General features: G+C 40.6%; 1 protein-coding gene across 2 annotated transcripts in view; it reads left to right on the forward strand.

Moving 5' to 3' along the window:
* Positions 1-27,288, forward strand: part of sf3b3 (splicing factor 3b, subunit 3) — a 29,488-nt gene that overhangs the window by 282 nt on the left and 1,918 nt on the right. Inside the window, exons 1-24 of one of the 2 annotated variants that reach the window (XM_037107588.1) lie at positions 9-145; positions 529-674; positions 937-1,092; positions 1,909-2,079; positions 2,378-2,550; positions 2,808-2,949; positions 4,282-4,394; positions 4,698-4,835; positions 5,055-5,158; positions 5,361-5,526; positions 5,612-5,707; positions 8,116-8,188; positions 9,451-9,602; positions 9,918-10,073; positions 10,659-10,814; positions 13,286-13,429; positions 13,862-13,984; positions 14,218-14,372; positions 14,954-15,128; positions 16,377-16,582; positions 19,869-20,025; positions 22,470-22,595; positions 24,017-24,229; positions 24,469-24,567. In XM_037107588.1, the coding sequence (XP_036963483.1) occupies positions 605-674; positions 937-1,092; positions 1,909-2,079; positions 2,378-2,550; positions 2,808-2,949; positions 4,282-4,394; positions 4,698-4,835; positions 5,055-5,158; positions 5,361-5,526; positions 5,612-5,707; positions 8,116-8,188; positions 9,451-9,602; positions 9,918-10,073; positions 10,659-10,814; positions 13,286-13,429; positions 13,862-13,984; positions 14,218-14,372; positions 14,954-15,128; positions 16,377-16,582; positions 19,869-20,025; positions 22,470-22,595; positions 24,017-24,229; positions 24,469-24,567 (3,264 nt within the window). In that variant the 5' untranslated portion in view covers positions 9-145; positions 529-604. Of the gene's footprint in view, positions 1-8; positions 146-528; positions 675-936; positions 1,093-1,908; positions 2,080-2,377; positions 2,551-2,807; positions 2,950-4,281; positions 4,395-4,697; positions 4,836-5,054; positions 5,159-5,360; positions 5,527-5,611; positions 5,708-8,115; positions 8,189-9,450; positions 9,603-9,917; positions 10,074-10,658; positions 10,815-13,285; positions 13,430-13,861; positions 13,985-14,217; positions 14,373-14,953; positions 15,129-16,376; positions 16,583-19,868; positions 20,026-22,469; positions 22,596-24,016; positions 24,230-24,468; positions 24,568-27,288 lie in introns of those variants that run through there. The other variant, XM_037107587.1, reaches the window with a different exon arrangement.

A 27,288-nucleotide genomic window follows, 5' to 3' on the forward strand; every position in this document is an offset into this window, starting at 1 on the left:
CGCCTTCAATGAATGGGCGCTCACACAGTTGAATACAAGTTAATAAGAGCTGTACACGTTAAATGTGTGCACAGTTTGCTGACTAACGTTGGCGAGACAGGAAGGGTTACTTTGAGCCACATTTGCTTTGCAACAGTGAAGACAGGTTAGGCGAATGAAAGTAAATAAATTGAGTATTGCAGAGCATAAAGTTCGTGTCGTATTTGCTAAGCTAGCGTTAGCAGTGCTCGCCGGCTATTGGCATGTAAACATTAACCTGACGAGTTCATTCTGTGGGTCTAGCAAGCATTTAGAGAACTCCTCGACTAACTCCGAGTGGCTTTATTGTGAAGTGTGTGGTGGGTTTTTTTCTTTTCTTTTTTTTTTTCTGGAAGGCAGCTGATCATACCACAGCGCTCCTTCCTTAACAGTGCTGCTCAGTTCAGTTTTGAATAGCCCTCTTTATCCGGAACAAAGACATGGTCAAAGTATTACCAGAGATATCACCGTCCATACTTAAACCCCTTGTCTTTTATTGTTTCTGTGCAGTTTTGAGCCGGGCCTAGTGCTCCTTTTGCAGCCCTTGAAGAACATTTTTTGTTGAAGCCACAGAAAGAAGGGAGCCATGTTTCTGTACAACATCACCCTACAGCGAGCCACTGGCATCACTCATGCCATCCATGGGAACTTCTCAGGTGAGACTGCTGCCTGGCCTTTTTCCTGTGTGGTTGGGGTATCTCTAGTATGTCTTACCATTTCCCCACCTTTTCAGTCACACACACTTTCTCTATGAAAGTGGTGGCGGGTGGCTAAAGACTTCCATCTTTGGATCAGGTGGTCCCCTGTTAACTCGGGTGTCCGAGCTTGACATCGATTAATCATAGAGTTTGTGTGTGTGTAAATTATGTTTTGAGTTCACAAGCTGGATGCTGATAAAAGATGTTTGTGTCTTGGTAGGAACCAAGATGCAGGAGATTGTTGTTTCTAGGGGAAAGATCTTGGAATTATTGCGGCCAGATGCCAATACAGGAAAGGTGCACACTCTGCTCACAGTGGAGGTCTTTGGCATCGTTAGGTCCCTGATGGCCTTCAGACTCACTGGAGGAACCAAAGGTATGTATTCAAGGGAGCATGCACTGGGACACACGTTGCCTCCATTTAAAGACCTCACAGAAATGTAAAGTGTCAGAGTTAAAAGTAGTGATAGACCGATACATCGGCCAGCTGATATTATCGGCTGATTTTTGCGTTTTTTTACGTGTATCGGCATCGGCCGATGTGGGGTGCTGCGTTCGCCGATCCGGCATTATTTACAGACAGGCGTCCACAGGCAGCTCCGTGTTGCTGGAGACGCTGCAAGAGATGGCAGAGCAGGAAACCAATCCAGTGTGGCAGCATTTCACAGAGCAATGTTAAACCTCACCTGTTTTTAATATTTGTTAAATATTGTTTACTTGCTCTACCTCACCTGTCTTTAATATTTGTTAAAAATTGTTTACTTGTTCTTGTTTTACCTCACCTGTCTTTAATATTTGTTAAAAATTGTTTACTTGTTCTTGTTCTACCTCACCTGTCTTTAATATTTGTTAAAAATTGTTTACTTGTTCTTGTTCTACCTCACCTGTTTTTAATATTTGTCAAATATTGTTTACACCTTTTTTAATTTTGATAAATGTTCCTTTTTTTAAAAAAATTGAAACTCGTAACATTTGTTTTCATCACCATGTAATTTTTATGTAAATTGTGGGAGCAAAAGTAGTATCGGCTCAAAAAATCAGCAGTCCGTATCGGTCATTGGCTAAGGCTGATTAAAAAAAAAAATCGGCATCAGCCCTAAAAAATCCATATCAGTCGATCCCTAGTTAAAAGCTTTGTTCTCTTGCTCCATGTACTGCCCTCATATTTATACATGTTCATGTGTGCTTGTAGACTACATTGTTGTTGGAAGTGACAGTGGTCGGATCGTCATCCTAGAATATCATCCATCCAAAAATATGTTTGAGAAGATCCACCAGGAAACATTTGGGAAGAGCGGCTGTCGGCGCATTGTCCCCGGACAGTTCCTGGCTGTTGACCCAAAAGGCAGAGCTGTTATGATAGGTGAGAAGTGTTTACAATGTTTTAAAATGATTGGATGAATCAATTATTAGCTTATAAAATCAATGGGGGTACATTTGAATATTTTGAGGGCAGGATATAACACAGGTCTGCTGTATTAGACTGTATTGAATTTAGGAAGGTGTCCCTGATCAACTGACAACTGGATTCATGAGAATGATTGGGCAGTTTTCAAAAGCATATTACTAACATGTATGCTGCATGATACAGTTAGAAACTAACTCAATCTAATTGAGCCTAATCAAGCACTTTGGATGTCCTTTGTCCTTCCCCTGTCCAGGAGCGATAGAGAAACAAAAGCTGGTTTACATCCTGAACAGAGATGCAGCTGCAAGGCTGACCATCTCCTCTCCACTGGAAGCCCATAAAGCAAACACACTGGTCTATCATGTAGTCGGAGTCGACGTCGGCTTTGAAAATCCCATGTTCGCCTGCCTAGAAATGGACTACGAGGTAAAATCCTGAAAACTCCGACTAAACCTTGAAGATAATGATGGCTTGTCTTTTAGATTTGATGAGTTCTTCATGTCAGAGGTCAAATGTCACTGATCTCAGCACACATTTCCAGAGCCATTTTCAACTAAGTAACCTTTTTTTAACCCCCTTTTAAAGTTGCCACTGCTCCCTTAGCATCATCAGTCATACTGAGCCTAAAGATGGACTCATTTTGGACACCTCTGATCTTATATTTTGATATTTTCTCTTCTCAGGAAGCTGACAATGACCCGACCGGAGAAGCTGCCGCTAACACACAACAGACACTCACCTTTTACGAGCTGGACCTGGGCTTGAATCACGTGGTCCGCAAGTACAGCGAGGCTTTGGAAGAGCATGGAAATTTCCTTATCACTGGTAAGCATTTGGACATGCACTAGTTATGCATAGCAGGGAAGCAATACTAGGAAATGGTTGGAGGCTAAAAGAGAAGCAAAGAAGATGTTGTTTAAAAAAAAAAAGTAAATCGGTCAGGGGAAATGCAGTTTAGCCAGAAATGTTTGTAATGTTCAATTTGTTGGAATTTGTGTAGAGCTGAAACGATTACTCAAGTAACTCGAATAATTCGATTTCCAAAAATGGTTGAAGCAAACCTCTGCCTCGAGGCTTCCTATAATTCCTATCACCCGTGTTATGCGGCCTGCTTAGCTCAAGGATCATTTTTCCACACAGACCATTACGGACACACATCACTATGTTCAGTAGGCATGATAGCGGAGAGCCATAAAAGACAGAGCATGTCTAAAGTTTGGGACCATTTCACAATTTAAAAAGATGGCAACGTTTCTATGCAAAGTAAACCAAAGTGTGTTTGCTGCAAATTAGAACTGGCGTACCGCAACAGCACGTCAACAATGATTCAACATCTGTACTGAAAGCATCCAGTTGTTAACACCAGCTCACCAAGCATCACCAACACAAGCTACTGTAAACATTGATATTAGCTAATTTAATGTAGCCTACCATCGCTAGTTAGAGCGTATGGCATTTATACAGGCTGTAGCCTGATGTCAGTATGACTAGATATCATGTTAAGATGTGGAAACTAATTTGTGTTAAATTGTAAGGGAGTAATAGTCTACACCAAATAACTCCTTTCCACACATACACACACACACACACACACACACACACACACACCCCTTGTCTCTCTCACTCTCCCTCATGCACACATGAACACACAAACACACACCCTTATTCCCGGTGTTAGGAATAGTTAGAATAAATACCTGTATGTTTTTTCAGGAATAAAAGCCAATTGCTTTGTCTATTTAACAGGTCTGTTGTTTTCGTTATGCATTATTTGATATTGTTTAATAATGAAAAACATTTTTATTAAATTACTCGATTCATCGATTGGATGATCTGTAGAATACTCGATTCTAAAAATATTCGATAGCTGCAGCCCTAAATTTGTGTCAGTAAAACCTAAAGTCAGGTTTTAGATTACAAAAAATCATCATGAAGTTGTTGTAGATATGATGAGTTTGTCATGTATCGCTTTTCTGACCACCACTGGAGAACTTCTCTGTTCTCAGCACCAGTTTACCAACACAGCATCACACACTGAAGTAGTAAAAGGAAACAAACGGATTGGATACCAGAGCCCACCCTGCTCCTGAATTCCAGCTGCTTTCATTTTTATCATAATGTGAAACACATTCCACTAAATGCTCCTTTTCTGTCCAGTCCCTGGTGGTTCTGACGGGCCTAGTGGAGTTCTGATCTGCTCGGAAAACTACATCACTTATAAGAATTTTGGAGACCAGCCTGACATCCGCTGTCCCATCCCACGACGCAGGGTGAGTCATAAATACAGAAATACAGTAAGAAAAAGAAGCATGCATCAAAGTGAAATTTTTTTTGACTTTGAGGATTTAAGCTATAATTTAATGATGTAATGACTGTTGTCACCCACTACTGTGATTTCAAATGTAAGGAGGTGTTTGTTTGGTTTGTTTATTTGGAGGCTGTGCTACAATTCATGTCATCTCACCCACTCCAGTTTTTTTTTTTATATTCCTCCGTGTCAGGTCAGTTTTTAGCCACTGTGTGCACATTTATTTTTACTTCGCTTCCTTCTCTTTGTCTGGCCCATCCTGCAGAACGACCTGGATGACCCAGAGCGTGGTATGATATTTGTCTGCTCAGCCACCCACAAGACCAAGTCAATGTTCTTCTTCCTGGCCCAGACTGAGCAGGGTGACATCTTCAAGGTTACTCTGGAGACAGATGAGGAAATGGTGAGCAAAGCTGAATGAAGGATCAAATCAGTTCTACAAAGGAACATATATCCTAGTCAAATCCATCTTCATGAAGGTGCTGCATACTTGGAATATCACTCACCTCTAATGTGAAACAGATTAAAGCAATACATTGTTACTGAGTAAGTTGATTGATTTATATGCTAAATGTTGATGCACAGAAATGCACGTTCAAAGGGAGTCTGTTTTCTTTCTCAGGTCACGGAAATCAGGCTGAAATACTTTGACACCATCCCTGTGGCAACAGCCATGTGTGTCCTGAAGACTGGCTTCTTGTTTGTGTCTTCAGAGTTTGGAAACCAGTAAGTCATTTGTTATTTATTAACCAAACACAATACAACTTTCAACCAACTTCTACTTTTTCTCCCTTCAGATTGTTGTAAAAAAAAATCATTAATATCTGCTTATGGACACAATTCTTGACTTCTTATTTTTTGTTTTATTTCAGATTTTCCACTATCAAAACTCTTTTACTCATGATGTTCTCTCATCCATTTCCTTCAGTTACCTTTACCAGATTGCGCACTTGGGTGACGATGACGAGGAGCCTGAGTTCTCCTCTGCAATGCCGCTGGAAGAGGGAGACACGTTCTTCTTCCAACCCCGGCCCCTGAAGAACCTCGTGCTGGTGGATGAACAGGAAAACTTGTCCCCCATAATGTCCTGTCAGGTAAGAGTTTGTTTAGCCTCCCAAATACCTCGGAGCTGTAATGTTGTCATAAAGTCTTTTGAAAAGTTCTTGTTGTTCTTGACAGATTGCTGATTTGGCCAATGAAGATACACCACAGTTGTATGTTGCTTGTGGACGAGGACCCCGATCCACTTTGAGGGTCCTCAGACATGGATTGGAGGTACATGCACGCACACACAGAACACCACGAACACACACGCACACACAGAACAACATGAGCACACACACACTGCTGGCTGAAAAATGATGAGTTTGTTCATGTCTCTTCGCTGAGTATAAACTGAAGAGTCTGTAACTGGATCTGATTTCAGCATAAATCTGTTCTGCATCTGGTGTTTATATAAGGCGCATGTTTTCATCTCACTAACAATTGTGATCCACAGTTACATGTGTTTTGTGCTCAGTGCTTGCATTCATACTGTAAATGTTGTCAGTGTGTCTCAACAGACACTTCAGTCTTTATACATCAGACAACACTGTCAAATGTTCTGTGTACACACACATATGCAACAATCTGGAATCAACTCAGGAAGTTGATTGACATGAGAATTGAATGTTTGTTTGGCTGTGTTTAGTCCTGAGTAGTTGGACATGTGGGAAGGTAAAGTCTCAACACACAACATGTGAAGAAGCATTATGAAACAGCTCATATACACACAAAGTTCTCATGCACATCTGACGTGTGCTGCATAGACAACTGGATCATTTCTGTTTTCCTCAGTTGCAAATAACAACAACTCTGGACCTGAGTTCATTCGATCATTGCGACTTAAATAGAATTAATTCAACAGTTAAACTTACTTTTCCCATTGTTCGCGAACGTGGTTACAGACAGAGTTTTATGGTGATAGCGAGGTTTATAAGCAACCAAGGTAATAACTGATTGTTTCATCATTCTATATCCATAACACTGTGCAGTCAGATTTTACTGTCAGATTAAGGTCTCTTCCCTTTTTGTTTGCTTAAGCACACTGATTGTGTGTTATACTCTAAGAGCTGCTAAAATGCAGGTGACCTTCTCAGTACTGTGCCCGAGTGAATCCATACCTCTGTTGTTGTAGTTTTCATGAAACAGAGCTCAAATCACAGTTTTGATTCAAACTCTGCGTGAAGGATTCCTGCTGACTCTAAAATAGTTTTCTAAACAATCATGACTTGTGTAGCGCCAGCTCTGCTCTGACAGAGCTGTCTGCAGCCCCGCAGGAGAGACACTCTGTGGTGTGCTTAGATTTTGATGAACTGAATGCTTTGACTTTCTCTGTGTAGAGTGTGGAAGTCTGATGTTTTCACATCGGGCTACAGATTAAACACACTGATGTAAGCTGATAAAGAAATTACACGAACAATTGAAACTTTTGAACAACAAATTCTAATTCAAATGAGAAAATCCTGAGTTGGGTTGGCCTCACATCTTACTGTTGCATTTCATAGCTGAAAGTAACTAAACTAGGGGTTTACTTCTTTGGTTTCAACACAGCTCGTCTCCTGAACTGTAAAGCATCATCCATCATCATCTACCCGACTGAATACAGAACCGATCAGAGCCGATTATTCTGGACAGTGGCCCAGTTAATTTATTCACCAATACCATGTTTGTCATGATGATTGAAATACTCACACAGTGCATAGATAGCCAAAAACAGTGACTAGCTGATTTTCCTTTTATAATGAATTCTTTTATAATTGTGGATGTAGGTTCGCAGTCATCCAGGTCATGGTAAATGTAGGCGCTGTATTGCAGGCAGCTGGACTTGTTTCAGTTTCCTGAAGATATTTCACCTCTCATCCATGAGGCTTCTTCAGTTCTTACCAGCTGGAGAGGAGTTGGCAGGCTTTAAAATCCTTTGTGGTCCTGAGTGTCAGAGTCGTTGGAGCCTCTTATGGGTCATTGGTCAAACTGGCCTTTATGTTGGTTTTCTAGGGCTAGGTGAGCCCAGGCGTGAATGTTTGTTAAGATGTCTGGGGAGAGACCTCAGTACTGCAGTGGACAGCAGAGTCTTGACCTGAGGAGTTGGCCCTCCTGTGTTTTGCCATTCGTTTATGGAATGGATGTTTTGTCTCCCCATTTTTTTGGCACAGATGTGTACATTAGGGAGACAAAACATCCTCTCCATAATGGAATGGCACAATACAGGAGGGCCAACTCCTCAGGGCAAGACTCTCTTAAGCCCGACAGGAGAGATACTCCTGTGTTTGACACTTTATGTCAAACTGGAATGACTGTCTTTAAGCAGTGGAGGTGGCCGAAGATACTAGTTGTCACCTACAATGCAGTACTGAGTTCTATCCCCAGACAGCTGAACAACCATTCAAACCTAGGCTCACCTAGCCCTACAAACCCACATGAAGGCCGGTTTGACCAATGACCCACACATAGCCCTAATGACTCTGAAACTCAGAGCTCACACTTGTCCCTAAAGATATAAATGCGTCAGAGATGCAGGCTATGTACTGTACCTATCAACATCACTGCTATATGATATGTGACATTTGATGAAAATGAAATTTTTTGCCTCCTTTTTGCCTTTTGATTTCTCTTAACTTCTTTCCCTGTCCGGCTCTAATCAGGTGTCAGAGATGGCTGTGTCTGAGCTGCCCGGTAACCCCAACGCTGTGTGGACAGTACGCAGACATGTTGAAGGTATATAAGCTTCACACACTCCTTATTCAAGCATCTACATTCCAATTGTAAAATGTCAGCCTATAGTCATGTCAGTAGAGACTGGGATTTATTGGCAACGATTCATCTTAAGGCTGCCAGAAAGAATCAATTTCACCGTTTAGAAGTCTCTGAGTGCTGTGTGTACAAACCCTCGGCAGCATTGTGAAACGTTTTGTTTAGTCTTTTTATCCACCAGCGTTCACAAATCAACAAGGGATTTATAACAACTTGCAATCGACCCTTATGTTTACATTTGGATTCAAGACTGTGTCCTTTAATATCTTAGTCTGTCACTCCTTTGAAAATGTGTTTGGTACAGGGAAGTGAGGAGCCATAATGCACAGGCAGATGTTTAGTGTTTGCATGCATCTTGGTGTTCATGTGTTTTCAGTTTGAAATATTGAGTACACCAGTGCATTTCCCTCAAGTGAATTGCTTTTTACACTTTGTCACATTTACCACCACCATAAGTTGAAGATGAAAGTAGTTTGAAATGTAAACCTTTAGATTTTTTCTTGATAATGTGAGGTCTGGATACTGTTTGCTGTCTGCAGACTGTCTGGTCTTTATCCTTTTTGGATGGTGTGAGCTTTGACCACATGGAGGTTGTGTTACCATAAGGCTGCACTTTGTCATGTCTTGAGTTTGCAAACAGATCAGCATATATTTGTCTTTTCAAACTGAGATGACACACTGCCAAGCTGAGTCTCCTGTGGGGGAAATAAATCCTCATGTTTATGTCTTTAACTTTAATGCACTCACACACACTGTCTTCATGGTGAATAAAGTGAGTGTGTTGTTTCAGCATTGGACTTAAGAATGAAATAAAGGTTGGACCTATTCCAACATGAATATGCAAAATATATGCAGATCCTAGAAGAAGACCACATGGTTATGATTGTTCTGCAAAAGTTCAGAGAGGAGGAAAAACATTTTTTTTAAACTTTTTTTAAATCACAACAAATCTTAATACAGCTGTGGATTATTAAATCATCCAGTGTTTCTCACTACATCTTCACCTTAGCCTTTACCCTAACGTGTACATAAAGTACAGGTTAGGAGCTGCAGTCTTATTGGGATCCGCCATGAGAGTCAATATGGAAATATTGAGAACACGACCCTGCTGTGTGACTGTGTCCTTCCCAAGTGTCAAGATCATGTACACACAGCACAACACCATCAGCATTGCTTTCCTAATCAGTAATCCTTTGTTTATTTGTCTGTATTCTTTGTTTCATTAGATGAGTTTGATGCCTACATCATTGTGTCTTTCGTGAACGCTACTCTGGTACTTTCCATCGGGGAGACTGTAGAGGAAGTGACAGATTCTGGATTTCTTGGGACGACACCCACTCTCTCCTGCTCACTGCTCGGTGAAGACGCTCTGGTTCAGGTGAGTGGAATGTACCTTTTTAGATCATCCTTATTCATATCTGTGTTCATACTAGACAACTGTTAAGTATAAGTAATAGATTGCATACAAGCAGTCTTGACCATTTTATTTTATGATTTCATCACAAACTATTTCCAAATCTCCAAACCAAATTATCTGTAAGAAAAGTTTAAATATTTGAATGTGATGCTGCTCATCATGCTCTATATGTGACAATTAACTGAAGAACTATATGTACAATATCTTAGAATAAGAAAACAGTAAATGCAATCAAGAATTTAACCTGCCCACTATTCACTTTCTATCTCCATACAGGTGTACCCAGACGGTATCCGCCACATCCGAGCAGACAAGCGTGTAAACGAGTGGAAGACTCCTGGCAAAAAAACTATTGTTCGCTGCGCTGTGAACCAGAGACAGGTTGTTATCGCACTCACAGGAGGGGAGCTTGTCTACTTTGAGATGGACCCGGTAAGAAAAATGTTTTTGTCTGCACTTGCACATTGTGTTTACTTATTCAAATTAAATATCTTCACAGAAAACGGGTATATTCTTTTAATATTTAAATTTTGCATTTGAGGTTTTGTGTTAGTGATTTTATGCATCAGCATTTCATGTCTTGTGCTACTTTGACCTAGTATATTACAAATGACTGATGTCAATAGTGTCTAAAGTCAGGCCAATTTGATCTGTATAGTGCCAAATCATAACAGAGGTTATCACAGGGCAGGAGGGGATTAAAGGATTTTAGGGAATCTTTACTAAAGCAGACATCAACATTGGCTTTTTTTAATATCAATTAGTCTGTTCTCATTGTCTTGTCCCTGACAGTCTTTAGCAGCAGACATGAAAACCTCAATGTTAGCTATATTGCAAACTTAGATATGATGGCACAGCTAAATCAAACCCTATTAGCTTGACCAAATTTATATAAACGGCAAAAGTTGAAGATTTCAGTGCGACTAAAACTAATATTGAAGACAGAAACTTGTGCCTCAACCAGAGGAGAGGACTGAGATGACTGAGTAGTAATCCTGTTTCTCTTTTTGTCTCTAGTCTGGACAGCTGAATGAGTACACAGAGCGGAAGGAAATGTCTGCAGACGTGGTTTGTATGAGCCTGGCTAATGTTCCACCTGGTGAGCAACGCTCGCGATTCCTGGCCGTGGGACTGGTTGACAACACTGTCCGAATCATCTCCCTGGATCCTTCGGTAGGAAGAAACACTAGTCTGAAAAAAACAACACACAGCACACTGACACATTCAAATCATATGTTCTGTATTATTGTCTAACCCAGCGAAGCAAAAGAATAGCAGAAAATGGACAGCAAGTGAACGGACAGCTAAAGAAGCAAAGCAAAAGTTGTTTACTCTGGATTTTATGAAAAGAAGAGACGACTGGGCGACGGTTAGTCAGTCAATCAGGAGTCTGCTCTTTTCATTGTTTGAGACGGTAACTTGTTGAACGTTAATTAAAACACAATGACTAACATGCTGAAAACACACATAAGTCATCCACCATGGCCCATTAAAATAGCAAAGCTAAGCAGTATGTAAACTGGGAGTACATAAACGCACAGTGAAAGAAACAAAGAAATACTTTAATATTAGTGATTCAAGTGGGACTTCAAAGTCCAAGTGTTACTTCACTTAGGGTTGCCCTTGGTCGTTAAAATGTCTTGAATTTAACTTGTTTATATCCGTTGACCCCCTCAATCACTGGGATGTCATCTGTCCTTTTGGCCTTGGTAATCCCACCAGACCCCTATGAATTAGTTTTAAGTGTTAGAAGTACTCTTTTTTTGTGTGTGTGTGTGAAAAACCTCTCCCTTCTGCATCATTAATCATAGTTTTATGGCTGCTAAGTAGAGAAGGACCCGCTTGTTTGAATGTACCTAATTTGAATGCAGTCCTGCTGAGGCGGGTCTCCTATATCCCTCTAGCAAAACAAATTTGTTTGGACTTTTCTCAAGTCAGAAACAATTAATATTTCTGTACATCTTCGCCTATGTAATTACTTTTGAGGCTACTTACCCCCAGGTAGAAACACCCTGGATAATGCCATATTTCACTTTTATTATTGTCTTTCCAAAGTATGTTTATTGGCAGCAAAAATATGGGTTTATTTGTTTGTCTGTTGTGGCCAAAAAATTGTGTAGTCTGCTTGGATTCCTGTTTGTTGACATGTACCAGGTATTGTGCACGTACTTGTTTGAGGTTAGGTACTATGTTCTGTTTTAGAGCTTTTGGTGCTAACCAATCTGAAAACATTTCAATCAGTCAGATTATTCTAAAGATGAGGAGAAAATTGTATGTCCATTCAATTGTAAAATTACTGAATTAATGATTTTCTGAAAACATAAAACAATTTTGTCAAACCGTTGCTGGCAGAGACATACACCCTGGATTCCTGATGACATGACAGGAGGAACAAAGTTCCTGTTTGGTTATCAGAGTGGTTCTGGGGGCAGGGCTTGACAGTCCATGACATTCTTACAAAACAGTTATGTTGCCTGATGTTAGAACTGCCTGGATTGCAGAGAGTTTCTATCAAAAGGAAATTGAGTGTAGGAGGATCTCAAGCTTGATTCTTCTGTTGTTGCAGCAGAGATTTAAAGATTTGGGTTATGTCCTATTCTTATCCAGCCTGAAAATAGTCAGAATGTTGGTTTCATTAGATATACATCATCAGGGGCCACATGTTGTTGTCAACCAATATTGTTAATGTTGAACAAAGATATCTGATAATCATTGAGACCTGATGTTTGATGAGGTTTGAGAAAACCTTTAGTGGGAAGATTACTGAAAGGTAGCCGCGGCTCAAGAGATTTTTCTTTAAAACAAATGGTGGTGTGAAATAGTAACTGATGAATCCTGTCATGCACACATTTTTAGAAACAATTACGTTTTGCGTAATGTTTTCATTACTACTAATCAAATGAGAACAAAGGCCCTTACTAACCTGCAATATATGCCTGTAGTGGACAGCATGCATGAAGGGAGTGATGGGCAAGGATGAGAAATTGATTACCTGTGGCCTATGGCAGCACTAATGACCTGTTCAGCCTCATTCTCAGACAATGGACATATTATCTAAGCTGATCATTAATTACCTTGGGTGGGTCCAATGACCTCTTCCATCTCATACACTGCTTACTGTCCTCAAGTTGATCAGCTGAAAAGTAAACATTTCCAATGCAATTTAGCTTTTGATTTACTAAATTTGAAATACCATGCAAGGCAATTTATGATTTTGATGGTGTATGTAAACAAAAGTTGTTGATATGTTACAGTTGGATGAATCAGACAGAAAGCTAGATGTCTTAACAGGGTGATGCTAGCAGGAAGCTAAGATGACAAATCAGCAATATGCTCATGTTAACATAACACTCATCTTGCTGGACATGCTGAGCTTGGCGTCTTTTCTAGCACATGATGATGTTATGACGCAAACTGAAGTTTAGAACAATACATTTTTACCTGTCTCTGTTCAAGCGGCGCTTAAACATAGCTACTTGCATCAGCAGCTCCGGAATAAACAATGTGTCTGACACAGAATTTTATCAATTAAGACTTTATTTAGACGTGTTTTAACCTTACGGATGCAGTCTGAAGAAGACATCTTCAGCTAAATGTTTGTATGCTATAATGGTCATAACCCTCTGAATCTTTATCTTGTTCAGGACTGCCTACAGCCGTTGAGTATGCAGGCCCTTCCAGCCCAGCCAGAGAGTCTGTGTATTGTCGAGATGGGAGGGGTCGAGAAACAGGATGAACTTGGAGAAAAGGGAACCATCGGCTTCCTCTACCTCAACATAGGACTTCAGGTATTTCTCATTTGTCAGATTGTTTCAAGAACTGTTTCTTTAAACCCCTGTGAAAGTCTTATCTATAGTATGTCGGCAGTGACTCAGATTAGTGGTTAACCCAAGAGGACAATTCTCATCATGTATTGCAATCGTCATGAATTAAAGACATAAAGCATAGCAGTCTCATCAGTCATCCAGGAGGAATATTGTGGCTGGATATTAAGTTTTCAATAAGTCAGTATTGTTAGTTGTTTATCATTCTTTTCAAAATATCTGCAACAACCTGTGAATTGTAATCAGAAGTCTAACCAACCATTTACCCAAAAATCACAGTAGAGGTCCAAAATTTTAGCCCAAATCAAGCATTAATAGAAATTGCCATGAAAACATTATTGCTTATTTATATGACAATCGTAGTAATGTGTCTCTGTGTTTGATCCCCACTCTCAGAATGGTGTGTTGCTGAGGACCGTGCTTGACCCAGTGACGGGTGACCTGTCAGATACCAGAACACGCTACTTGGGGTCACGACCTGTCAAACTCTTCAGAGTCCGGATGCAGGGACAGGAAGCTGTATGTGTCTCAGACATTGGCATTTAATCAGTACACGCACAAAATATGCTAACAGTGCCAAAATAACTGCAGTGCTATAACTTAATTACCAAATGATACATTCTTTTACTCTCACACACATGAAAGCAAATGCCTTTGGCTAACCAAAACACAAAACTTTAAGCTCTAACAGGTCTTGTCATTTTTGTCGTCTTAAATGAGAGAGGATCTTTGATGTCTGTGTCTCTTCTCAGGTGTTGGCAATGTCCAGCCGCTCCTGGCTCAGCTACTCGTACCAGTCTCGCTTCCACCTGACCCCTCTGTCATATGAGACTCTGGAATACGCCTCTGGTTTTGCCTCCGAGCAATGTCCTGAGGGCATCGTGGCCATTTCCACCAACACACTGAGGTATGGATACACATTGCAATGGAGGGATATGGTAGTGTTTAGCTTTAGCAGTGCAGTGTGTTATGTTAGTTTAAACATTCTAGAGAGTTTAAGTTCAGGAAAAGTAGGGCATGTAGAGTGAAAATGCTTCACTGTTTACCCATGAGACAGCTGGTTGTATGTTTGATGTTTCTGAAGAAGATTTGTGTGATTGATAATTATACTCCTCAGCCACTGATAAGCATGTTTGAAACAAATGCAGTTTTTACATGTTATTCAGAAATTAAAGTCAGACAAAAATGCAGTGAATTTGAAAGTGCAATTACTCTAATTTCTATCGCTTTGCAATATAAGTTAACAAACAAAACAAATAACTTCAGGTATGGACCACATGATCTGATAATCCATGATACATCAATTTTGTTGTGATAATGGTCCAACATTCACCAGAAATCCTGTGCTGAACTGTAAATTATGAGTTTGTGGCAGGACCTACGAAACGGCTATGGTGAGAGGCTTAAATCTGTCATTGGAACCTTGCTGTACCACTCAAACATTTTTTTGAACTGTGTCTTTTCGCCCTCTCCTTTTCTGTCGGGCAGAATCTTGGCTTTGGAGAAATTGGGAGCCGTCTTCAATCAGGTGGCCTTTCCTCTGCAGTACACTCCCAGGAAATTTGTAATCCACCCAGAGACGAACAACCTTATTTTGATCGAGACCGACCACAATGCCTACACTGAGGCAACCAAAGCTCAGAGAAAGCAACAGATGGCTGAGGTATGAAGTGCAACATCATTGAGAAGATGGAGTAATGCTCCTCCTGCTAAGTGGTTCTTTAACGCAATACATTTAGTCAAGGAGCTTGAAGTTCTCATTCTATTCCCAGGTTGGAGTTTAAAAATACTGACTGTTATGTGCTTGTAACAGACACTTTGCTGAAACTCTGCGGCATCTCCTTTTTTTCTGTGGAGCAGGCTTGCTAAGAATATACTGACCTTATGTAGCAAATGACAACTTCAACAGAACCAGATGATGAAGAAGATGATGATGATGATGATGATGATTATTTTTATTTATTTATTTATTTATTTATTTATTTATTTATTAGGGGTGTCACAATTCTCCAAATCCTCGATTCGATTACGTTTTCGATTCTAAGGTCACGGTTCGATTCGATTCTCGATTTTTACATTTTTTTTCTTTAAAGCACAGGTTGATATGCCATTTTTACTAGACTTTTATGCAATATAATATCTGACGTTTGTTTGCAATGTACCACACTACATTGTCAAATTTAAAACATTAACATAATGCAACAATAACTTATCGTCAGTCAATTGGAAACTTAAACAAAATAACCTGCCATCTAGTTTCTGCAGAGCTTGCAAACTGTGGCTTTTTTGTCAACGTAACTCACTGGAAATCCAAAATACTTCCACACCTGCGATTTGAGTGAAAGAGGGGGGGGTTCAAGTTCTGTCAGTAGGTCTCCTGCATCTGCAGTTGCCATTGTTGTAAGAGTGGCGTAGCTCCTTTCAGGAATAGGCGGTGCGTGAGGTGTGTGTGTGTGCACGTAAGGCGAGAGCGAGGCGGCGTGCGTACGTGCGGATACTAGTGAATGAATGGGAGAGGAAGGAGAGGACAAAGGAGTAGCAGTCGCAGGGAATGCAGGGCTTCTGCGGTGAGGAAACTGCTTCTGTACGTGGGGCCTGTCCTCTATCCGCTGACCTACTGGCTACTTGGCCGAGGGTTAGCTCGATTAAGCAATTAGCAAAACAGTTGTTGTATATTTTTGTGACAACTAATTGTTCCAACTCCAGTGTGCATATCAGCCGGGCAAGAATCCAATAAGAACACACCATAACCACAAAATCACTATGTACTCTGTGTTTTTGGCAGTGTGCTTTGGTTCAATATTTCACAGTGAATTTCTCAGTTACCTAGTAATGGAGAAAGGATAGCTAATGGCCAGAATGCTGTGCTGTCCTGTCCACTGACCTGCTTTGTTTGTTGTTGCCTCTGCAGGAGATGGTAGAGGCTGCTGGTGAGGATGAAAGAGAGCTAGCTGCTGAGATGGCTGCCGCATTCCTGAACGAGAATCTCCCAGAAGCCATTTTTGGTGCCCCTAAAGCCGGGGCAGGACAGTGGGCCTCACTGGTGCGTCTCGTCAACCCCATACAGGGTTCAACACTGGATCAGGTGCAGCTGGAACAGAACGAAGCTGCATTCAGGTGAGCAGCTTCGATTCCTTGGCTTGGCACGAGTAGAACAGCAGATAACTGCATTCAGATGAGGAATGAGTGAACAGACAGATTGAAAAAGAAAGGTGTCCATTACAGCCATACAGTACTTGTTAGGCTAACAGCTCATTTGTTTGGAACGAGCATAAACAAAATTGTTCAGCACACTTTAAATTATCACACATCTTAAAATTTGGAAAAGCCTCCCTCAAACAGCTGCCAGCAGGGGATTCTAAATTGGCAGAGAGAGGATGACAGGATGAGGGACTAAGGCTGCTTTCTTCTTTACCATCAGCGCGTTGATGTTCACAAACTATTTGTTTGCAGGGATATACTATTTAGTCTCTTGTGCTACTCTAGAAACAACATTTTGTCTTGTAAAAAAAAAATTAAAATACATTCAAACCTTAAAAGAATCACTGAAATCCCAAACAGTACCCACCCTTAGTTTAGATCATGTCCGAATCGGAACATTTGAGATTATAAAGGAAGGAAAAGGGAGTTGTTGGAATGGTGTAATAAAACTGACACTGATGGGGCTTTCCCACCGGGGACTTTTGGCCACACCGAGTCAGACCGAGCCACGCCAATTTGCATTTCCATTACCAGTTTTACCACACAAGGTTAAACCAAGCCGCGCCCAGGATGGACCTTCTCTGGAGTAGGTCCAAAGTGTGCCCGCCCTGCCTTCAAGTCGGCTGCGGTTACGTCTTATGGCCAATGACCATGACTACCCCCTCTCCCTCAAATGAGCCTGTGTTGAGACTCAGCTTATGTCCGTGCAGGAAACCTGAGAGAAAGGCGTTTTTAGTTTGGTTTATCTCCAATGTCCCTCCAATGTACTTTCAGGTATCTGCTGTATTTTACAGTTTCAGTGTGATCACTTTCAGCTGTTTGAGGAGATTGTGAAGTTACTGCTGGTGAAAACTCAATTTTTCTGCTTCATAATAAAAGCTTTTGAATAACTAAATAACGGAGGAGTGTTATTGTGAGGAATTTACAGGAAATGTGTTTGCCACTGAATCGATGGAGCTTTATTCACAGCCCTTTTAGATAGCTCTGCCAGGCGGTGTTGTGCCTGAACGCGTTCAGTGAACGATCGTTCATGAGCTCGTTCATATTTTGAGCGAACATGAACGTTATGGTGAATGCATTCATTCTGGCTTTTGTGAAAGACGCTCTCTCACAGTTTTACTTTGTTCAAGAGAGTGCCAGATTTCCATAGATCCTTCCAGGCGAAAACCGGCTAAAACACACCCAGTCTGGCAACACCAGCTACCACCGCTAACACAAGTCACACCGCCGCATGCATCATCAACATGCGAAGCATGGAGACAAAAACAAACTAAGGCAGCAGCACTACCTCAGACTCTGCCTCCACCATTAATCCAACATCTTCATATGATTACTTAAAACAATTTTATGAAAAGGTCAGTGATGATCCAAGTGGGAAAAATCTGACCCGCGTAAACTTTGCCCGCGGGGTTTCATGAAGCAACGTCAGCAACGTCAACAGCAAACCTGAAACGGCACATTGAACTAAAGCACCCGGTGAGCCTTTCAAGGTATGTGCGAGTGAATAAAAATCAAAAGACATGGCAACGGCGAACCAAAACAGATCCTCTACCACCCAAATCACATCAATGGCGTACAGTAGCGGCTCCGCTGTCGTCATCTCCCAGCTGCAGCCGGACTACCTGGTTTTGCAGTATATTGTCGGAGAGCTGCAGTTTTAGTGTTAAAACTGATGAAATAATTGCTGTCTATGGTTCTATATGGGCTGTGGCAATTTTGAAAAATAATAGCTCGCAGCAACATATTGGGGTAAAAAAAGAGCTATGAACTAGTTCATATTAAAATTTGTGAACTGAACTTTGAACTAGTTCATGTAGAAAGTGAACTTTCCAAACACTGCTGCCGGGAAGAAAAAGGTTCACAGCTGCTCCCTTGGCCACTACACATGCTTGTCATCACTTAAAGACACCTTAAAGCAGGTAGCCCCGTTGTAATGGAAATGCAAATGTCTGCTGAGCTGGCCTGATGTGTTGAGTCAAACTGAGATGACCCAGACCGGAAGATGTAATGGAAAAAATGCCATAAGTTCAGCTTTTTGTTTAATCAGTGGGGGTGTTTGTATACAGATGGTTGTAGTGTTAGGAAATGATTTCTAAGCAGGAAAGGAATTAAAGAGAATGGAAGAATGAGAATTAGAAAGAGTCAAGGTTATATGAAACAACTGTTAAAAGTGTGAAACACAGGCACTGCTGAAGATGCGGTCTGACATGACATGGTGTTTGGGGCTGGTCGATGATTTTTTCATGTCTAATACCATTAAGACAACAATGAGTAACTGTTTATACCAATATTGATCCAATTCAGCCTTTCCCCCTCTGTTAAACAATACAGCCATAGATAATACATCCATATGGAAGGACTTTGCTTAACTTAAACTTAAAAACATGCTTAAACTGTAGAAGAACTATTCTACTTCTCTTAAAGAAGATATACATAGACAACATTGTGAATTAGTTTCGCAGAAGTATTGCTTCTTATTATTGTGACTTTACCCAAGAACTTTTAGTATTTTTCAAAGATTCAAAATTATTTGAGTGTTGTTCTGAGTATTTATGATAAATATATTATATTCCAAGTGTAAGATACGAGGTATAACACAGTGTAGCCTATACCTCAATGACGAGCAAAAACAAGATGCAGTTTACCCCTGTGTGTTCGAGCCACGAAACTGCTTACCATGCAGCACTGCTTTCTGCAAAGTAAAACTTGAATCTATCCACCTCTCAGGTGTCCGATCCAGTGTTTTTGGCCAATATTGGACCGATACGATACTCAATATTAGATCGTGTTTTTGGATTGGATATTGGATAAGTGTTCTCTGTGTGTGGTGTCATGGGGTTAAATGACGTTATCCTGTCCAGACTAACCCCAGACTTTTTTTCTGTTTGTTACGCCTTTTCAAATTGATATTCAAGCCTCTAAAACTCCCAGCATCTCTTAAATTATATTAAGTAGGTTTCAGTAGTGGGGGAATATAAGGACAGCTGCCATAAGATATTTTATGGGCAGCTAAAAGAGAGGAGAGGATTGTTGTAGTTTTTTTCTCTTCCTTTTTACAGGATGTATTGCAATCTCTGTGTTCTATCCATGGTCAGTGAGCAAGCAACTTGAAGGGATATCATGGTAGTATTTAATAATGCAGATGTTCAAGAGCCCATATCTCATATCTCCTTTCTTTCTCTTGTTCTTTGTTATTTTTCAGTGTCGCCGTGTGCCGTTTCCCCAACACAGGAGATGATTGGTATGTTCTGGTGGGTGTTGCCAGGGATATGATTCTCAACCCAAGATCAGTGGGTGGTGGCTTTATCTACACCTATCGACTCGTCAGTGGAGGGGAGAAGCTGGAGTTTGTGCACAAGGTTGGTTTGCCTGAAACCCCAAACCCACATTTTCCTCCTGGGGACCTGATATCAAATGACCATAGAGTTTGGGCCCAAGGGTGTTAATTGTCTGGGAAAACTCCTTTTGTTATTGAAATTGAAGTGTTAGCTGGTCATGGTTTAAGATGGAGGTTAAGATTAGGATTTACTTTGAAATACAGGTCTTTAAAGTGCACCATCCACAACAGCCTCCAGGCAAGTCTTAATGACATCAAACATAGATGCTACTGTCCCTGGCACCAAGCACTGCTCCAAGGCAATTACCCAGAAACTTGAGCAGGGTGGAGGCCATTGGGGTAAATCAGCCCACTTGTGTTTGTTACCTGATGTGGATTAACAAGGGAAGTGAGTCATGAGTGTTGCACCGTGGTGTCAGCCATTTCTTTTGACGGAAATTCCCAACCACTAGACCAGATAGACCAGATATTTTAGATGAGGGTGGTCTAAACACTTATATTTTTTACCGATGCAGAACATACACATGCATTTCCCAGATAGAAGACAACTCGGGTACTGATGCATAACATAGTCATGTTACACTATCATGGTTTATGGACTTTTTAGGGTTTCTGCGTTGTATTTCCCAATGACCAACAAGGTTGTAACAGCACCATTATTACCTGATGCACCAGCTTTTTAGAATGAAAAAATGCTCTGTCTGTAGAGCTCAGTATTAATTAATTTACAAACTAAACATTTCCTGCTGCTGCTGGTTCATATTGAAAGCAATTATCTTGTTAATTTTGAAGTAGGCTAGGCACTTGAAATGGATCGTCTTCAGTTTGAGTGTTGAGTGTAGGACCAATGTAAAAGCATTTACAGAACAAAGCAACACTCAACTGGGCATTTGTTGACCACAGATCACTTTGAAATATGAAAATGTCAGGGTGTAGTTTTGACCAGTTTATGAGACTAATGCAACAGGAAGGAGCTGTTAGATGAAGAGCTGCAGGCAACAGCGAGCACAACTCCAATTTCTCTGTTAGGCAACCAACTACTTTCCCCTCATTAACAATAGCAGGTTCCCTATTTGCAAGGGGTTTAATAATGCCTATATGTTATATAGATTAGAACCATTATTAACAACCAGTTTTGGAAGTGGAGTGATTCACGGATGTGGAGTGTATCGATGCAGTGTCATTGGACTATTTGAGGGGAAAAAAAAGCCCTGATCTGGCTAGTAAGGGTATCTTCAATTGTTGTCATCTCAGATATTTTAATGTCAACACAATTTTCTGATAACATTAAACATAAGCAAAATGACTCTTCCATTTATTTGATATTGTTACTTTATTTGTTATTTTACTATACTTGTCTCAAATTGAGATGTCAGATAAACAAAAAACAGGATAGTAGTTTAGCTGATTGCTCACCTGAGGGCTGCAAAATGATCAGTGTCAAAGTGCCACTAAGTTGCATGTTTGTTAGAGGTAAGTAAAGATTGACTGCAGAAATCTTCTATAAAGGCAGGCAACCCAAAATCCTCACAGCCACTCAGATTGGGTAAGGTTCACATCAGTCTTACAATGATTGCAGCATCAGCTGAATGAAGGATGAGAACTTTGTAAAAATACATCTGAAAGACCTCAAACTGTAGCCTTAATCTTAAGAATGTCTTCTTCACGGTTAAGGTCAGACTTACCTAAGGGTTAATGAAGCTGTATGAAATGAGCGTGTTGTAAAAAAAAAAAAAACAGCTGCACAGTAACTTAACAAAATAGGGGAAAAGTCATTAACTTAACAGATTGTTTGGCTTAAAGTTGTTAGACACAATTTATGTCGAGGATTTAAGGATTTGGCAGAACAGTTAACCTCAGAGGGGCATCAAAGTAAAGACTGACCTGTCTTTAAGACTATGGAAGAAGTAAAGGGTGCTGACATGACGCTCTTCGATCCTCACTTACCAGACCTCATCCCCATTGAACATTAAACGCTTTAAGAAAAAAGGCACGAAATCACAAGACGCTCTTAGTGACTCTCAAGAATTTTGACTCGTGACCTCTGTAATCTTGTTTGAAAAATATAATTTGCCAACATTCTTGCTCATCTCTTGAGAGGTAATGACTTTTTGATTTCATAATTCATTCAAATAATTAGAAACCAAATAAAATTATAAATATATTTTTTTGTTCCAAAATATCTAACAGGATTGGACACAGTGACAAGACCAAAGAGTGGTCAGGCTCGTGTAGTATTTGTTTTCACATATTGATGTCATTCACATCTTCTTAAATCAAAGTTATGACCTAATGAACATCTGGAGCTGTGTTGAGTGAGACAAAGGACCATTCCTCTACTTGTTCATGAATATGACCTCTTTCTGTAACCAACAAAACTGCTGATCTCAACTTAAAGTCTCCTAAAAGCTGACAAAAAGATTTGAATAGCTGTGGCTTATTAGGTCTTTGTGTTTTGTTTGATAGACTCCAGTCGAGGACGTCCCTTTGGCCATCGCTCCTTTCCAGGGACGAGTGCTGGTGGGAGTTGGGAAACTGCTGAGAATCTATGACCTGGGCAAAAAGAAGCTGCTTCGCAAGTGTGAAAACAAGGTAAGGCAAAGGCCCAAATACCAAATACAGTGTCATCACCTGTTACCAATGAACCTGTTTACCTGTAGATTGTTCCAAACAGGTGTGCTTTGAGCATTCAACAACTTTCACAGTCTTTCGTTGCCTCTGTCTCAACTTGTTTAAAACTTGTTACTGGCATCAAATTCAGAACAAGCATGTATTTACAAAAATCTATAAAGTTGATAGCTGCGTTAATACTGCCTTCAGTTGAGCATATTTAATTCAGGATAAAATCACATTCTGTTTGACACAGCAGAGTTGTAGATGGATATCCTTGAGGGGAAAATAAAACTTTAAAGGAACATGGTTAAGGGTAATTGTGGTCAAATAATAAGGTTTTTCAATCGGAAATCTTCCTATATTAACCAAATTTCTCTGAATGACTTAAAGTGATAACCTAATCTCAAGTACAGCTAAATGCAGTACATAGGGTTTAAACTGTTATCTTTACCATTTTAGAGACTAAATAAACCATTGAAACAATGGCTGTACTGTAGCCTCACTTGCTTTGCTGGCACATTCCAGTAGACATGAACTGGCAATGCTGGAGCTTTTCTTCCCTGTAGGGACAAATATGTTGACTTTATCTGATAGTGAATGACATCAGTGTAAATTTAGCTAAATTGTTTAATTCAGTAAAAAGTCTCCTGCTCTTCCATGCCTTCTGTTGTAGATTAAGGTTTAAATCTGAATCATGTCAACTTAAAATAAATCACAGCAAAGGGGCAGTTTATCAGGACACAAACGGTCTGACTGTCGAGGCGGGGCGAAAAAAGTATTTTCCGTGTATCATTGTGATGTCACAGCTCCAACCTGGTCATATGCATGAGCTTTTTTGTGTGTATAGGAATTAATAGTTTTATAACTGGCAGATCACAAATAGGCTCAATAAGACTGTACCAGGAAGCTGGCAGGAAGTTTTGTTAATGTCTGATCCAACTGATTGAGACATTTGCAATAGCTCATACAGCTCCACTGGGTCATGTCTGGACAATTTCACTGTAGCAATACATCAGTGAAATGGGCTGATGTGTTGGGGATTGGATTTGCAACAGTTGTGTCTCTTCCTGCGTACCTCCCATATTGGTCATGATATTCCAGAATGACAAATGAGTTTTTCGTGTATAACCAACTGGAACAATGAACAGCGCTGCACATCAGGCAGCAGCACTACATCACTTCAGCAGAGTCGATTTCCCCCAAGCTAACTGCTTTTAATGTAGAACTCCTGTCTCTCTGTTTTTAGTGTGTTGTTTTTATTATTCTGCTTTTCAGCCAGGCATGTGTCTTTGTGTATGCTGAAAAGTGCTATATAAAATAAATGTATTATTATTATTCTTATTATTATTATGGTATATACATGGTTTGTCCTACTCTTAAGTGTCCTTTATGCTCTCTAGCATGTTCCCAACCTGGTGAGTGGCATCTTTACCATCGGCCAGCGTGTGATCGTGTCTGACGTTCAGGAGAGCCTGTTTTGGGTCCGTTACAGACGCAACGAGAACCAGCTCATCATCTTTGCTGACGACACGTATCCCCGCTGGGTGACCACAGCCTGTCTGCTGGACTACGACACTATGGCCTCTGCTGACAAGTTTGGTAACATCAGCATTGTAAGTGTGGGGACAAGGAGTGTTTAATGTATTTGTCTGACTTGTATTGAATGGCAGATGGAGAACAAATTGAAATAGAGTTTAAAATAGGCAACTGTTTCTAATCAGATGCATCACATATTCTTTGTGGCATTGGACCAGAAAACACATGTGGCAGTAGTGACTCAAAAAACATCTGCCGCCCAGTAGAACTGAGAAGCTGAAGAGATAAATGTTTTAATTTCTTTCGGGATTGTCAGGTCCGTCTGCCCCCCAACACCAGCGATGATGTGGATGAAGACCCCACAGGGAACAAAGCATTATGGGACAGAGGCCTCCTCAATGGAGCCTCTCAGAAGGTAAAACCATCTCTCTGCCATCTCTCTCTATGTGCCCAACGTCTGTTTTCAGACTGCCTTTTTTGTGTGGCCTCTGAGTGCTTCGAGTTGAAAATCTCTCAACGTAACGCCAATGCAGGTCTTCAACTTATCAAAGACTTGAACAAATCAGCCTTTTCATGTTCAGTTCAGGTTCAGACCTGTGCTGAAATATTGAAATAGAACATTTCTGTCACAAACAAACATTAGTTTAGATATTGAAAAAATAAAGAATATTGATTTTACAGATTATGTAAACACTTGCCCTAAACCAGCTCGTATGAGATAAGGCCACCAGTGTCTTCATTATACACCTGAACCTTTATTTTAGCATTTATAGACTCTGACCAGTCTATTCCTCAGCATGTAAGATGAAGAGTGACAGGGATGTAGAGGGAGCGAAACCGAGTTTCAGAGTTAAACAGGAATACTGTGAGTCAGATTTGAATGATTCAGGCTGCCTGCTGCAGCTTAAAGTCAGGCATGAGCAGGACTTTGGCCTGATTCACTAATCTGTCTCCTCCACTGTTCTGACCTCCAACCGCCAACACGCATAGACACTACACACGTACACGCACACTGCATAACACTGTCGACCACATGTTTAACCTACTCACAAATGCAAGTGTGTACACACACCCACATGCATGCTCGCACATAGTTAGCAAAACACACAGCATCACTCATCCCATATTTAAAAACTGGTCAGAACTGTTTAGGTAGCACATAGACTGGGAAAGTCCCTCCAATTTAGACAGTTGGTCCCAGTTGTCTTTGTGACACAGTGTTTGTCAGTTATTTCTGCCTCTGTGCACATTGATCGAGAATTTCATTTTCGAGTTTGGAAATGTACCGTGTCCGTTTATAGAGGTGGGTGTGGATGTTAGGATTTATCCTCATCCAAAATATCTTGTTTGCGTGTTTACATCTGACTGGATGAACTTAATTATCCATACATAATTTGGCTAAATGCTGTCTTACATTAAATTAAATGCATTCCCCTTTGATTTAATTTATGTATCTCAAAAGATCAAGGTCAGGGAGGCACAGCTGTCTGTCCAGCAAAATGAAAGGACTGACTGTCTCAACTTCAAATGTCACACAGTGTACATGGGTCATTTCTGTCCCTCTCCGTCTTAATTAGTTCTGCAAAGCTTCATTAGCATGACAAAATCTACTCTCTTGTACTGAAGAAACAGAGAAATGTAGGAATCTAAAAAGGAACTTTTTTTTTTCTCTGCTTTAACTTACAACTGTTAGCTCGTAGTCATGTTGATCAGTCTTATTGTTGTTATTTGATTAACAGGCTACTGTTTTACCACATTGAGTGTTATTAAGAGGCCAACATGAATGTACCGTTTTCACTAGCACAAAGAATAGGGCAGAGTACGAGGCTGTCGCTGTCACAAGAGATGGCAGGTATGATCTTTTAAGTGCTGAATTCCTTTCCGCTCCCCTGCAGACACAACTTTGATAATTACTATTTTGGTTGCTCTTGGTTCTTCCCTTCCCCAAGGCAACACTAGCTAGTGCTGATTTCATTTCCTTGCCTTATCAGCAGTTAGGAAACAGCTTGAGAGTCTTGTTGAACTGCTTAGCCTTTGGTGGCTATATTATGGGACATTTCCACTGTGTTAGAATCCCTCACAGTTATGATGGGCCTGAATTGTTTTACCTCTTTTTTTCACATTTGAGCCTACTTTGGTTGCATGCAGGTAAATCACCCATGTGGAGAGTAAAAGATGTTGAATGCATTGGCTGTAGCCCATCGGCTATTGTCTGACAATGATCTAGCTTTTGATCAGCCACTGTTGTCTGGATGCGTCTCAAGTTTCTAATCAGACTGTAAACAATGACCGCCACATGGAAGAGGCTTTGACCAGAAATTGGCTCGCTACACCGGAAGCCCCAAACATTGGCCCTTGCCCCAGTGGCTAAATCTTTGTCAGAAGAGAGCTGTTTGTTCCAGTGATTGATGGTCTGAGCAATCAAAAACCCAGATTGAGGTCCTATTTCTGTGCTCTGAGGTTTATTGAATCTTGAGCAGGGCTCATTTTCTTCTCAGGAGACATTGTTGTCGGTCCCATCCAGACCTGTTGTCTCCCTTCAGAGAGAAGACAGAGAGTGTTCTGTGCATGTCTGGGGCCAAGTTTATTTTTACTTGGCTTCTGCTTTTTTGGTGTCACGGCGTCGGTGTCATGTATATCCTCTATGCAGTTTGCTCAGACTCATACTGAGGCTTTATTGCCTCCCAATGCTTCCTTTGTATCCAAAGCACATCCAGATTATTACCTCTAATTATTGGCAAAGCAGTTTTTTGATGGTTATTGGATTAGATGTGACCATCCGGACCAATTTCCTCTAAGCAGAACATGACAGTGTGTGTCTTCTGTCTGACCTTGGCTCACAGTGTACTGTGAACATACTTGTACTGGGGATCTGAACTGAGGCCCTGAAACCGCTTCAGTGACATGTCTGACATGGTATCATATGATCTTGACCAATAGAAGTTAAAATGACTTGCATCCCCTGTGATTGAGTGAGGTAGAAAATATAAAATTAGACACGACAGTAGTTTTTACAGCCACATGTCAGACTATCAGGAACACATAAATAAATGCATAAATATCATGCACTGCAATTGAAGCTCAAGCACCATACATGAGCATCCTAGTAGTCATCCAGCAAACCAAGTATGGTTTT

The sequence above is a fragment of the Acanthopagrus latus genome, chromosome 8 (genome assembly GCF_904848185.1).
Source record: "Acanthopagrus latus isolate v.2019 chromosome 8, fAcaLat1.1, whole genome shotgun sequence".
Classification (NCBI taxonomy): Eukaryota; Metazoa; Chordata; class Actinopteri; order Spariformes; family Sparidae; genus Acanthopagrus; species Acanthopagrus latus.